At 36.4% G+C, this 14129-nt stretch overlaps 1 protein-coding gene across 5 annotated transcripts in view; it reads left to right on the top strand.

Annotated features, from left to right (window-relative positions):
• Positions 1–14129, top strand: part of RALGAPA2 (Ral GTPase activating protein catalytic subunit alpha 2) — a 440153-nt gene that overhangs the window by 77542 nt on the left and 348482 nt on the right. For all 5 annotated transcript variants that reach the window (XM_069075497.1, XM_069075496.1, XM_069075495.1 and 2 more), the window contains 4 exons: positions 1440–1639; positions 3268–3492; positions 8026–8202; positions 9128–9265. In XM_069075497.1, coding sequence (XP_068931598.1) covers positions 1440–1639; positions 3268–3492; positions 8026–8202; positions 9128–9265 — 740 coding nt within the window. The remainder of the gene's footprint in view (positions 1–1439; positions 1640–3267; positions 3493–8025; positions 8203–9127; positions 9266–14129) is intronic.

Here is a 14129-nt window from a genome sequence, read left to right as displayed (position 1 = left end):
GTGTGTGTGTGTGTGTGTGTGTGTGTGTGTGTGTGTGTGTGTGTGTGTGTGTGAGAGAGAGAGAATATTTTCATGCTAGCTGATTCCATGTGTTGAGAGAGATAGTGGAAGGATAAATATATTTCTGATCCAGCTTTCAAAGTTTTCCACATGTAGTTTGAGGAAGCCTAGGTGTAAGGGCATTTCATGGAGTGGAGGTAAATCTGTATTGTAAACTCACCCTTTCATTCCTACTCTAGACCTTTTTATACCCATGAAACATTTAAAATTAATTTCATAGGTACTTTTGAAAATAAATCATAAGGACATATCATGCAGTTTGAAATTTATATGTATAAGATATTGGTGGTGGTTGAGGAGGTAGGGAAAATAGTCTATTCTTGGGGTTATTTATAGCAACAACAAGGAAAAATGTTTGGAGAGTAGATCTTGGTTAACTTTTCTAGTATAGCAGAAAGAATACTGACCTGAGAGCCTTGAGATCTGTTTTCTTATCCCAAATTTGATATGAACTTGCTGAATAGCCTTATTTTGTTACTTTGTCTTCCTCTTCCCTAGTTTCCCCATTTATAAAATGTGGGGATTAGAGTAGAGGATCTCTAAAGTGCCTTTGAAAGAGGGGGGAAGAAAGAGAGAGAGAGAAAATATGTTTGGGGAAGGGTAGCTGAGACTACTTACCAATTATTGCATTTTTATACTGTTAGTGTTTTTTTTTTAAAGCTATATTTGCTAAAAGCTTTGCTTCTTATGAAATGACAGATTCTGGAACAATGTATGACTGTAATCATATTCATAAAAATTATCATGGTAGATAGATAACTACATATGTCAGGTATTATCTCAAAGCTTTTTCCATATTTAGATCTACTGTAGAGGAGAAAAGGACTGAAAAAAAAATATATATATATATTTGGCTGACATTGTAGATGGTTTGTTAGATTAAAAACAGAAAAAAATCTTTCAAAACCATCATCCAGTGATTAGGTGAAATGCCTTCCATTTTAATAGCTTCTGCTGCCAGGAAAAATGTTAACAAATAAAAATGAATAAATTTGGTTAATATATTTTATTAGGTACTTACATTTTAAGTCTTAAAAAGGGCTTAAAGAAGGACATAGAAACTGTGTCCTTGTATTTACCTTGTATTGGCCTGAGATGCCGTGTTAACTATACTATTTGTATTTGTGCAATAATATAGGCTAAAAACAAATAGATAATTAAGATGCAAAATTATTTCTTAATCAAAATGTAATATAAAGACAATGATAATGCTACCAAAAAGTACTACTTTGAAAAATGGGATTTGAGAGTGTTAGAATAAAGAAATCTCTATACCATACCAGCTTTCTAATTTAAATAGATGTATCCAATGCAAATATTTATTTTTACTTGTATTTGTGATTTACTTAACTAGATTGTATACTCTTTTACATTACCAGACATCCCCCATTCGAGACCAAAACCAGTATATGTTGCTGCAACTAGAAACAATGAAAATACTTATAGCACAAAAATTCCATATATGGCAGCTCGTGTTGCTTTTATTAAGTGGATTGTAACATTTTTTCTGGAAAAGACATACCTAACTACAACTCAGAACACTAAGAATGGAGGAGAAGGATTGCCTAAAATCATCCAGGTATTTTACTAATAATTAATTTTCACTTTCTTCTTTTTTTTACACAAGTAAACAAAACAGCCAAAAGAATTTTGAATTGAATTTTTTTTGGGAGGTGGGCTGACTGGTGTGAGAACCAGAAACAATTATTATAAAATGATGCTGCTATGCATGACCCAGTATGTATTTAGGAAGATCTGTTCCTCTTTTAAGGAAATTTTACATTTTAAAATACTATCTGATTTCTTCCTTGGTTCCAGAATGTATGTTAGGCTACAAAATTGTCACAATTAAAGATTGCTTGTTATTTTCTGTCTCCTGACATCCCTCTGCTAGTATTCAGAAAATAATACAACTTTTGAAATATATTTTATTAGAAGCATATTCTTGAAATATATCCTAGAGTGAGATGTAAGGGATGGACATCAAATCAAAAAACATTTCTGCACAAAAATTCTATCTTGGATTTTTTTTCACATTTGATCTGTGTAGTTCATTTTAACCCACATGATACAAAGGCTAGACAGTAATCATTTGTAGTGTTGTACTTGACCTTTCTAGTGTGGGCCAAGTAATTTCCATGTTGCCAAAACAGAGTGGAACCAACTAGTTGGTATGGTCATTGCAACCCATTTATAATTAAAATTTACTTTGCCATAAACTGTCTTTGTAGCCTGAGGATCTTGCTTCCTTGGTGAGCAGCTGTGGGTTCCAAGGATACATACTTCCTTTTTTTGTCCTTTATTTACAACACATTAGTTTCCTCTTTCTCTTCATAAGGACTAAATAAGGGGCCTAGAAATTTCCTCATCCAAAAGACATTTGTTTTCCTTGCCAAGTAGAGAGAGAAGGTAACAAAGGGCAATACTAGTTAAGAAAATAACTCTTTTGTAACCTTTTACAAAGAAGGATGTTGTAAGATTATAGACAGTATCATTCCACAAAACAGTGAGGAGCCGTGGAGGTAAAAATAAGCATACAGAAATGTGGCAAAGAGACCTTAACCAAGGCATATCGTCCCAGGAGAATTTAAGGATGAAAATAGGAGGACAATGAGCCCATGAAAAAACGAAAAAGATGTGTCAATTCATACACATTGAAAATTTTTTCTTATCTTTGACAATGAAACTATAGCATTTGGACTCCAAATTCATGCCCTTTCCCTCCACCTCCTGGAAAGATCTTTTTGATTTTACTGTTGCCCATTCCTATGGATCAAATGATTTATCGCTGGGCTATGGACCAAACATAAGGTTTTCAAGTCATTGTTTGCTTGGAGGCTGTTTAGTGTCCAGTTTTTATAGTAGCTCTAGTTGATTAACCATCCATTCAACCTACATTTTTGTATTTATAATTTTATAGCTATAGATTAAGCTCCTCAATGATTTCCCTGAGAGTTAAATTTAATTGCAATAGGGGAAGGGATAGCTTATAAATTGGATAATTGATAAGTAAAGTAAAAGCTATGGAAATTACTTGACTTCACTTAAAGTGATTTTGGAATTACAATTTTGATGATTTCCCAGGAACCTCAAACAGAAAGTTAACAGTAATCTAAATTTCTTTAATAAACACGTATCTTAAATTTTAAAAAATGTGTTTTTATGTTTTGTAAGCTTTTTCAGCAAGTTGCAATTACTCTTTTCTAGAATGTTGGTGGAATGGTACAGGAGAAAGCTTCTGAGTTGGAAGTTAGTGGGCCATCTGAACAGGATAAAAATCATTCTAATAGCAGCACTTTGTCTGATCGAAGACTCAGTAATTCCAGCCTTTGTAGCATTGAAGAAGAGCATCGGACTGTATATGAAATGGTTCAGCGAATCCTCTTATCTACGCGAGGTTATGTCAATTTTATCAATGAAGTATTTCGTCAGGTTAGTAGAATATATGTCTTCTTTTGTGTTTAAAAAGGCTCTTAACAATTTCATTTCTGTATTAGGTGATGATTCTAAAAACAGTAAGGTAATGAAGTAACTTGATATTTTATTTTTGAAATGCCTCGTTACTAAAACTGTCACACACACTGTGTGTATATACAAGTATGAGCATGTGTGCACATGTGTTGAATGGCCTTCCAGATTTTTGTGCCTTAACTAAATTCTATAATATTGAGGTAATATCTTCTTTTTTGTCTCTTAACTTTAGTATTTTAAAAGATCCACTATTTTATTGGTATGAAGACTCCTTATATTGATACAGATTACAATCAAAATGTCATAGTAGAAGAAACACATTATGTTGTAAAGAAAAAAATTGCTGGCCTTGGAATCAGAAAACTTGGGTTCTGATTCTGCCTCTGACTCTAAGGTTTATAATTGGAGGGAAACCACTTAATCTTGAGCATAAGTTTTCTCATCTCTTAAATAGAGAAAATAATATTTACACTGCATTCCTGAGAGGGTTGCTGTGGAAAACCAGTTAATAGACATTAATGTCATATAGAAATATGAAGTACAACTGCCGTATGACCTTTGTCATTATCATTACTGAAAGGCTTTCATAATTTGTTCTGGCCATAGAAGTCATCATATGGTTGCAAACTTTTGGTGATGAGCCTGAATGAAATCAGCAAAGTTTTCCTTTGGATCTCACACATGTGCATCCTTTGGTTCTGCTTAAACCAGGAAGCTTAGGTTTTAATATTATTTTATTCTTTCCATATTATTTTTACTCTTCATTTAAGGAATTTTAATTTTTAAATACATCTTTTGAAATGGATATTATAATAGATATTTGCTTATTTTAAGCCAAATCCAATGATCTTTTGTTTGACTACAGCCTTGCTGGTATGTAACACTTAATCTTTATTCATTTTTTGTTCTCCCTTTGATTCAAATAGGCTTTAAATATTTGTATCTAGAAGATAGATGGGAACCAGATTGGGAAATTCTAAAAATTCTTTAATGTAAGAAGAGAATAGGTATTCTCATCCATGAAAAAGAAGTTATTCCATGTTCTATGGAATATTGAATTCCATGTTCTATACTCTCAAAAGTATAGTTCCCAGTGATTGATGAGTTTGTATACTGGAGTATTGCTAGATCCCATCCAAATATATTTCATTACCAGAAGTGCCAGAAGATCTTCATCAAAGCAAAAAATATATCTTACCACAAACCTTGAGTACCATATAAATATGACAACTATAGTTTTTTTTAATTAGTCATCTTGTTTAAATAGCAAATATATTTCTTTAATGGGCAACTACATGGTACAGTGGAGAGAATGCTGGGCTTATAGTCAAAAAGAGTCATCTTTGTGAGTTCAAATCTGACCTCACATACTTATTAGCTGTGTGACCTGGACCAGTCTCTTAACCTTGTTTGCCTCAGTTTCCTCATCTGTCAAATGAGCCGGAGAAGGAAATGGCAAAGCACTCTAGTATCTTTGTCAGGAAATCCCCAAATGGGGTCACAAAGAGTCAGACACAACTGAAACAACTGAACAGATTTCTTTAATGTTTAGTTTTATTTGCTCTGAGGATTTGGTGAATGATATGTGACCAGAGCTACGAAGTAGATTCTTATAATTTATATTTATTCTTTCAAGTGGAAAGTGGTTCTCAACTCTACTTAGATGGATCTGTGATCTCATCAATTTTATGTTTCCTCCATTGATATCAAGAGCAGTCCATCTGTCCTGCCCATTCTGTGTGACTCTTGTTCATGTCCTTCCATAATTTTGTCGTAAGGGTCAGTCAAATATCCTGCAGGATTTCCTTGGTTTCTGTGAACATTGCAAGGACACCAGTAAAGCTGTCCACCTTTCAGCCTTCCCCCTTACAACATGACCAGTTCATCTAATCTTACTATTATAATTTCTCTGGTGATGCATTTTACTTCTTTCCTTCTTTGAAGTTCCTCATTGGTTACATAATGCAGCCTGCTTCCATCTACCATCTGCCCTTTTATTGCTCTCTGGGTGATAATTCATTTTCAGTTCTTTGGAGACTGTTGTATTCTGTATCATGATTACAGGATCATAGGATCATAAATTTAGAGCTATAAAGCCATTTATTTAGTCCAACCCTGTCATTTTAGAGTTGTCCTGCTACCATATAATGTCACTCTTCAGTTAGTAAACAAACATTTGTTAACCACGACCTATGTGACAGGCACCATGCTAAGTACTGGGGATACACAGAAAGGCAGGCAAAAGACAATCTGTTCTCAAAGGGCTCCCAGTCTAACGGGGACCCAAATACCAACAACGATGACGAGATATATACGGAATAAACTGGAGATAATCGAAAGAAAGAAGGCACTAGCAATAATGGTGACTGGGAGAGACTTCTTGTAGAAGGTAGGATTTTATCTGGGACTTGAAAGAAACCAGGTACTAATATTAGGAGACAGATGAAGAATGAAATGACTCCACATATGGGGGAGATGCCTGGAGTTGGAAGTTGTTGGATCCATATAGGGAATGGCAAGGAAGCCAGTGTCACTGGTTAGCAGAGTGTGTGGGTGAGAGTGAAGTATAAGAAGTGGAAAACTAGGAAGAGAAAAGGTTAGAAAGGATTTTAAATGCCAAACAGAGGATTTGATGCTTGATTTTGGAGGTAGTAGGGAGCCAGTTGAGATTGGATAGAGGGATGACAGGATCAGACCTTTGCTTTAGAAAGATCAACTTGACAGCTGATGGAATGGAATGGGAAGAGACTTCAAGCAGGGAGGATAAAGAGCAGGCTATTGCAGTAATTTAAGGTGAAGTGATGGAGACCTGTACTAGACTGGTGGCAGTTTCAGATACAGAGAAAGGAAAAAGACAGTCACTGTCCTTGGGGGTATCACAATCTAATGAGGAAGACAACACATAAAAAGTAGCTAAAAAGGAGGCATAGGAGGAACTCTCCTCGCTCTATTTTCTATCCTCTCCAGTTAGAGGCAGGAAAGAGCCCCAGTGGCAGGAGATTCTGAGGAGGTATAAGTTTCAGGGTTGGTGTAATCTTGTAGGATGATGACATTGCCTAGAGCATTGACGAACTCTTCAAAAGTGTAGCCTGATGGGAAATAACAAGATGGCTGCTCTGGGCATCCTTCTTAAATGGAAGATCTGAAAGGAACTCACCACTGTCTACTTTCTGCTATTTCCCAAAGGAGGGAAAACGGGCTTCTTTTTACTTCATTTTTTGTGTATTGTGTTTTACTGAAAATTCCGTTCAATCACATTTTATTAAATACTTGCTCAATACAAGGTATTGTGCAAAGCTCTGAGGGTACAGAAACAACAGAAAAAGCTTATATTGCACTGGCAGGATATGATATATATGTAAGTAGGTAAATACAATGTAATATCAAATGTTTTCAAGATTATAACTCTTAAATGGTCACAAAACTGTCGTGTGTGTGTGTGTGTGTGTGTGTGTGTGTGTGTGTGTGTATACAGATCTACTTAAGGGCAATTGGTAATGCAATAGATAGAGTGCCAGTTTTGGAGTCAGAAAGACTCATCCTGAGTTCAAATCTGGCTGGAAACATACTTATTACATGTGTGACCCTGGGAAAGTCAGTTAACCTTGTTTGCTTCAGTTTCCTAATCTCTCAAATGAGCTGGAGAAGGAAATGGCAAACCACTTCAGTAATCTGTAACAGCAAGCACCCTAACATACCCAGGATGGCTGCTAGCACAGGTTCTTTGATCTGCTTTTCTAAAGAAAAGCAATTCAAAAAGGGTTAATAATCTTACTTTAATCAAACTTTTATATCATTTACTTAGTTCAGGGGAGAAAATCAGTACCCTGAACTTCAGAAAATATAAACAGAAATTACAAGCAGACAAAAAATACACAGAGAAAATAACACAGTTCAACAGACCAGCACACAGAGCTTCCAGCAGTGTGACTTACATATATACATAGTTAGTTATCAGAGAGAGAAGCACCACCAACATCTGGGTTTTCAAAGTCGGGGGGGGGGGGGAAGGAGGAGGAGGGCTCAACAGCTGCCCAGAGTCTCATCTAGCCAAATCACACAACTCTCCCATATGTGAGCCCCAAAGTAAAACCTCATCTCAGAGTACATACCCTTCCTCAGGGTCAGAGGACATTGCAACTTTAATGATCCACTGCCTAACCACAAAGTCATAAAAGGTGTGGGCCTTCTTGAAAAACAATCCACCCCCCAGTCAAGCCCCTCCTGTTGGGTTCCACTTGAGGCCCATTAAGAGACAGGGAAAATCTTCAGATTCCTTTACTGTTACAGTATCTTTGCCAAGAGAACTGCAAATGTGGTCACAAAGAGTGGGATACAACTGAACAAGAAATACAGATCTGCCTAACTGTGAATGTTTACACACACACATACACACACACACAGAGAAAATATGAAATTAGTATTTTGATTGTCAGTGACTTGTGAATATTTATGGACAAATGTTTCAAACATAATTTTCTTTTATCATTTCAGGCATTTTTGTTGCCCTCCTGTGACATATCCGTAACAAGAAAAGTGGTCAGAGTATATAGAAAGTGGATACTACAGGACAAACCTTTGTTCATGGAGGAACCTGATAAAAAAGACATTACTCAAGATGATGATGATGCAAATTTGGGATTTTCAGTGACAGAGACAGATAATAAACAGGTGTTATTTTATTTGCTACATTAGCTGGAAATAAATTTTTGATAAAAAGTAGATAAATTTCTTTCAGTGTCTTATCCTTTAAATTGCATTGCTTTTGGGACCTGTGAATGGTCAGAATGTGAACTACTTCATAAAGGGGCTTGCACTTTCACAGAAGGAGCTCCAAGGCAAAGCTTTTCTTCTTAACTAACAAATTATAACAAACTACCTTTCCTGATGAACTATCTTTAATGCTAGTTGTTTAATAAAATATTTTCTTACAAGTCATGCTTTACATCTGAACATTACATTTTTAACCTTTATATTTATGTAAATAGAATTTTGGGTCATAGCCTTTAGGCTTCAAAGGAAAGGTTTTGCTAGATTGGTCTCCATTAAGGTATTCAGATCAGGTTAGTTGTTAAGTGTATGAGAGAAAGATTTGCAAGATAATGACAAAATAATAATTTATAGTATCAGGTCCTAAAAGTCTTTCTAAAATACATATAAGCATTGTCATCATGCAGTTAATATATTTGAAATTATATGCCCCATGTGTTTGATTTTTTTTTTATTATACTAGCCAGAAGTCTTGTAGAAGGGACACTTATACAGAGCAACATACTATTGAAAAATAACAGAAATTGCTAGGTTTTTAACAAAATTGTTTCAAAAAATAGTTTGAGGTAACTTATAAACAAACACATTTTCATGGTGAATAATTTATTAAATGCTTTGATATGTTTCTGAACTAAAGATGTATATAGCTTCACCAATAACAATCTCTATTAATCTTGATTTTTGAATAATTGGCCACATGACTGATAAATAGGTACGAATAAAAATGAATAAGTACACATTTGTCATTTTAAAACTTTTGAATAGTATTTCATACAGCTAGAGATAAATACTTGAATTAATATATCTTCCTTCTTGTTTTTAAAAGGCCACTACTGAACATTCTGGTCATAAACGATCTTCAAGCTGGGGACGTACTTACTCCTTTACTAGTGCTGTTAGTAGAGGCTGTGTATTAGAAGATGATAATAAGAATATTAAAGCTGGTGTGCAAGCTACACTACAGGTATGTGGCCAGACAAAGTGAAAAGTAGCCAAGAAATATCATTTACTTAAATATTTTACTCTTGTGGTATGATTTCATTTTAATTATTTACTATTGTTAACAGGTAGTATTTTTCATCAGATATAAAATTAAAAATGTTCTACAACCAGAATCTATCCAATTCTCATTCTAACTCTTACTTTAACCAACTACAGAGCTTCTATTTTTATTTTTCCTAATGTGTAGTTTTACAGAAAGAATTATTGCTGTTCATTCGTTTCAGTTGTGTAACTTCTTGTGACCCTCTTTTGGGGATTTTCTTGGCAAAGATACTGGAGTGGTTTGCCTTTTCTTCCTCCAGCTCGTTTTACAGATGTGGAAAGTGAGGTAAATAGGGTTGAGTGACTTGCCCAGTGTCACACAGCTAATGTCTGAGATCAGATTTGAACTCATGAAGATGAATTTTCCTTATTTAAGGTCCAGTTCTCTATCCACTGTACCACCTAGCTGCTCTTATAGGGGGAGGCTTACAAAAATACAAATTCTTTTCTTTGGTAGGGGAAATTTTGTAGTAATGAGACTATCATGTAACTGATTTGTCTCAGAAGTATTCTTGGAGCATATCCTTTAATATTTCACTACACTGTGACCTTAGGCAAGTCACCTAAGGTCTTTGAGAATAAGCTTCCTCATCTGTAAAGTAGGGATAATAATAGTTCTGTCGACTTCATAGGGTTATTATGAAGAAAGTGCTTTATTACTTTACATTTAGTGCTTGTAGGAGCCACCGATGATAATCATTTAACTCAAGGGTCACCCAGTTACAGCTGAGGGCTGACTTCATGTGTTTATGCCCATGAGCTAAGAATTGTTTTTACACTTTTAAATAAAGTTATTTTTAAAAAATGTAAAAATGATTCTTAGCTCACTGGGTTGTATAAAAGCAGGCATCTGGCAGATTTCAACTGTGGGCAGTGGTTTGCCAACTCTTGATTTAATCTATGTCCTGATTTGCACCTCAGAATACATATAGTAGTTGCTGTTACAGTACCTTTAGATCACAAGATTCAGAGCTGGAATGCATCAGCAAGTCCACCCCTCTCCTTTTAAGGATGAGGACACTGAGATCCAGTGACACTGGAGTCCTGGCTGTTCCTTGCATAGTACATTCCATATCCTGACACTGGGCATTTTCACTGGTTGTTCCTCATGCCTGGATATTTTTCCTTCGTCTCTGCCTGCTGACTTCTCTGGCTTCCTTCATGTCCTAACTAAAATCTCACCCACTACTACAGGAAGCCTTTCCTGATCCTCCTTAAATCATGTGCCTTTCACTTTGTTGATTTTCTGCAGTTAATCCTTTAGATAGCTTGTTTGTTCATGGTTGTTTACATGTTGTAACCCCCATTAGACTGTGAGCTTCTTGAGGTCAGGGACTGACTTCTGTCTTTCTTTGTAACCTCAGTTTTCTGACCTGGTTAACATAGCACCTAGCTCTTAGTTAATGCTTAATAAATGTTTACTGATTGACTAAAGTGACTTGTCCAAAGTCACATTGATTTTAGGGAGCAGTGTTAGGACTCCAAATTCAATGTTCTTTTGAGTGTCCCCTGATGCTTGTCCTTATAAGTTAATTATTTCTATCTTAAAAGCTGTTTAGGCCATATTTATGTACCAGACAATAGCTTTCTTGAAGATGTAAAAAATTATCTAAATAGTTATTAAATATCTTTGAAAAAGAACTGATGCCTAGAAATTGAATAGTATCTTGACCACACCCAAACAACAATATTCTTGTAGATATATTAAAATTCTGTATATCCCATTGAGAAAACATACATAAAGTCTAGGGAGAAAAAGCATGAAGATAGGTGGAATTTATGATTATTGGTTGAATCTATAGGTAATGTTTTTCTCCTTAAAATCATTTTTCTTACCATTCTTCAGATAATAGGATTCATTATAAGATTATGCTCTCAGGTTAATAAGCAGTTTTGTATTCTAGAATAAAATTCCCAGCCTGGCATTTAAAACACCCTACTATCTTGCTCTTGCCTACCTTCTGCTTCATCTTACTTCCCTTTTAAGCATTTCCCATTATACTCCTCGTTGCAGTTACATCAACTATTAGCAATTTCCCAAGCACATCTCTCTTTTTTATTTGTATTCTCAGTGCTTAGCTCAGATCTTTGTGCATAGTCAACACAATACTTCACTCATTCATTCTTTCAGAACTAGAGATTATAACATATTAGCCTTTGGACTTCAACTCTTGTAGGGTAGGTAGGTTCCCTCTTCCTATTCTCTTGTATATTAATTTCCTCTTAGTCATTTTTAAAAAAATTTTTTAAATGCTTTATTAACTTCTGATTTACATCGTTCGTTTCCACCAGATTTTGAGTTACAAATTTTCTCCCCGTTTTTCCCCCACCCATCCCCCCAAAACAGCAGTCCCACAGGATATCCCCACCTCTGATCTGCTCTCTCCCATATTTTCTCCCATACCCGTTTCAACTTTTCCAGTAGGGCATGGTGGATCTCTATATTTCCCAATTACATGTAAAACAATATTGATAATAGTATATATATATTTAAACATTTGATTTTAAAACTTTGAATTCCAGATTCATTCCCTTCCTCCCTTATCACCCACCCTTACTGGGAAGATAAGCAGTTCAGTATAGGTTGTACATGTGTGGCTAATGCAAAACAATAACATAGCAGATATATTGTAAAAGACTGACTATATTTCCCTCCCTCCTATCCCACATCCCACTTGTTCTATTCTCTACTTTGATCCTGTCCCTTTTCAAAAGTGGGTGCTTCCAACTTCCCTCCCCCGCAGCCTGCCCTCCCTTCCATCATCCCCCCTCACATCTCCTCCCCGCCCTATTCTCCTGGAGGGTGAGATCCCCTATTTAGTGTGTATTTCCCTCCCTCCTCAAGCCAGATTCAATAGGACTAAGGTTGACCCATTCCCTTTTGCCTTCCTATTCTTCCCCTCCATTGTAACCATTTTCCCTTGCCTCTTCTGTATGAGATAGTTGCCCCACTCTGTCTCTCCCCATCTCCTCTCATTATATCCCTCTCACCTCTTAATTTCACCTTTTAAGTATCATCCCTTCCTGTTAAATTGGTCCCGTGCCCTCTATCTATGTATACCTGTAAACATATATACACACATTCACATACGTATTCATATGCCTGCATACCCTCATATAAAGACATATATATATATAATATATATATATTTCTAATCCCTTCAACTACTGAGAAAAGTTTCATAAGTTACAATTATTGTTTTTCCATGTAAGAATGTTAATAGTTCAACTTTGGCCAAGTGGCTCAGCAAGCAAGAGCACTGGCCTCAGTGCCGGGACAACCCGGATCAAATCCGGGCCCAGACACCCAGCACCACACCCAGAAACAACAACTGGCCGTGCAACCTGGAGCAAGCCACTCAACCCCAATTGCTTAATAAAAAAAATAGTTCAACTTTGATAAGTTCCTTATGATTTCTTTTCCCTGTCTACCTTCTCATGCTTCTCTTGCTTCTTGTATCTGAATGTCAAATTTTCTATTCAACTCTGGTTTTTTCAGCAAGAATGCTTGAAAGTCCTGTATTCCACTGAATGACCATATTTTCCCCTGAAACAGGATACTCAGTTTTGCTGGGTAGGTGACTCTTGGTTTTAATCCCAGCTCCCTTGACCTCCGGAATATCACATTCCAGGCCCTTCGATCCCTCAGTGTAGAAGCTGCCAGATCCTGGGTTATCCTGATTGTGTTTCCACAATATTCAAATTGTTTCTTCCTGGCTGCTTGTAATATTCTCTCCTTCATCTGGGAATTCTGGAACCTGGCTATAATATTCCTAGGAGTTTTCTTTTTGGGATCTTTTTCAGGAGGTGATCGGTGGATTCTTTCAACCTCTATTTTGCCCTCTATACTAAAACATCAGGGCAGTTTTCTTTGAGAACTTCCTGGAGGATGCTTTCCAGGCTCTTACTTTGGTCATGGCTCTCAGGCAATCCAATAATTTTTAAATTATCTCTCCTGGATCTATTTTCCAGGTCAGTGGTTTTTCCCATGAGATATTTCACATTGCCTTCTATTCTTTCATTTGTTTGTATCTGTTTAACAGCATCTTGATTTCTCATAAAGTCATTAGCTTCTATTTGCTCCAATCTAATTCTGAAGCAATGATTCTCCTCATTGAGCTTTTGAGATTCTTTTTCCATCTGGCAAATTCGACTTTTTAAGGCATTCTTCTCCTCATTGCCTTTCTGAGCCTCCTTTGCCCTTTGAGTCAGTCTGTTTTTTAAGGTATTATTTTCCTCAGTCAGGCTGTTGACTCTCATTTCATAATTTTCTTGCATTGTTCTCATTTCTCTTCCCAATTTTTCCTCCACTTCTCTTATCTGCTTCTTAAGGTCCTCTATGGCCTGTAACCAGCTTGTATTTTCCTTTGAAGCTTTTGGTGCAGGAGTATTGACTTCACTGTTTTCCTCCTGTTCCATGCCTTGCTCCTTCTTATCCCCCAAATAGGAGTGTAATGTTGGAATCTTCTGTCTGCTTTGTTTCCTTTGCCTGCTCATTTTGCCACTCAATTATTTGACTTTTGGGCTTTTTGCCACAGTAGGACTCTGCCACCAGACAGGGGAGTTTTCGTCCCAAACGCTGGGGTTTTCTCAGCTGCCGGAGGTATTAGATGGGTGCCCTCTCTGAGGTCTCCACACGCTCTGGCAAGCTGGACACACACCCCAGGACCTCCACCCTAGACTGCAATCCAGATCCAAGCAGGTTAAAGCAAGAGCGATGACCCCTCAGACTGGTGCTTGGTCCCCCTACACTCTGCAGGCCAGGAACTGAAGCTGCCACGTGG

The sequence above is a fragment of the Petaurus breviceps genome, unplaced genomic scaffold (assembly GCF_028583685.1).
Source record: "Petaurus breviceps papuanus isolate PSGF00001 unplaced genomic scaffold, PetGlider_PUasm1.0 90919, whole genome shotgun sequence".
Lineage (NCBI taxonomy): Eukaryota > Metazoa > Chordata > Mammalia > Diprotodontia > Petauridae > Petaurus > Petaurus breviceps.
The sequence above is the reverse complement of the archived record's forward strand: the minus strand, read 5'-3'. Positions and strand labels throughout refer to the sequence as shown.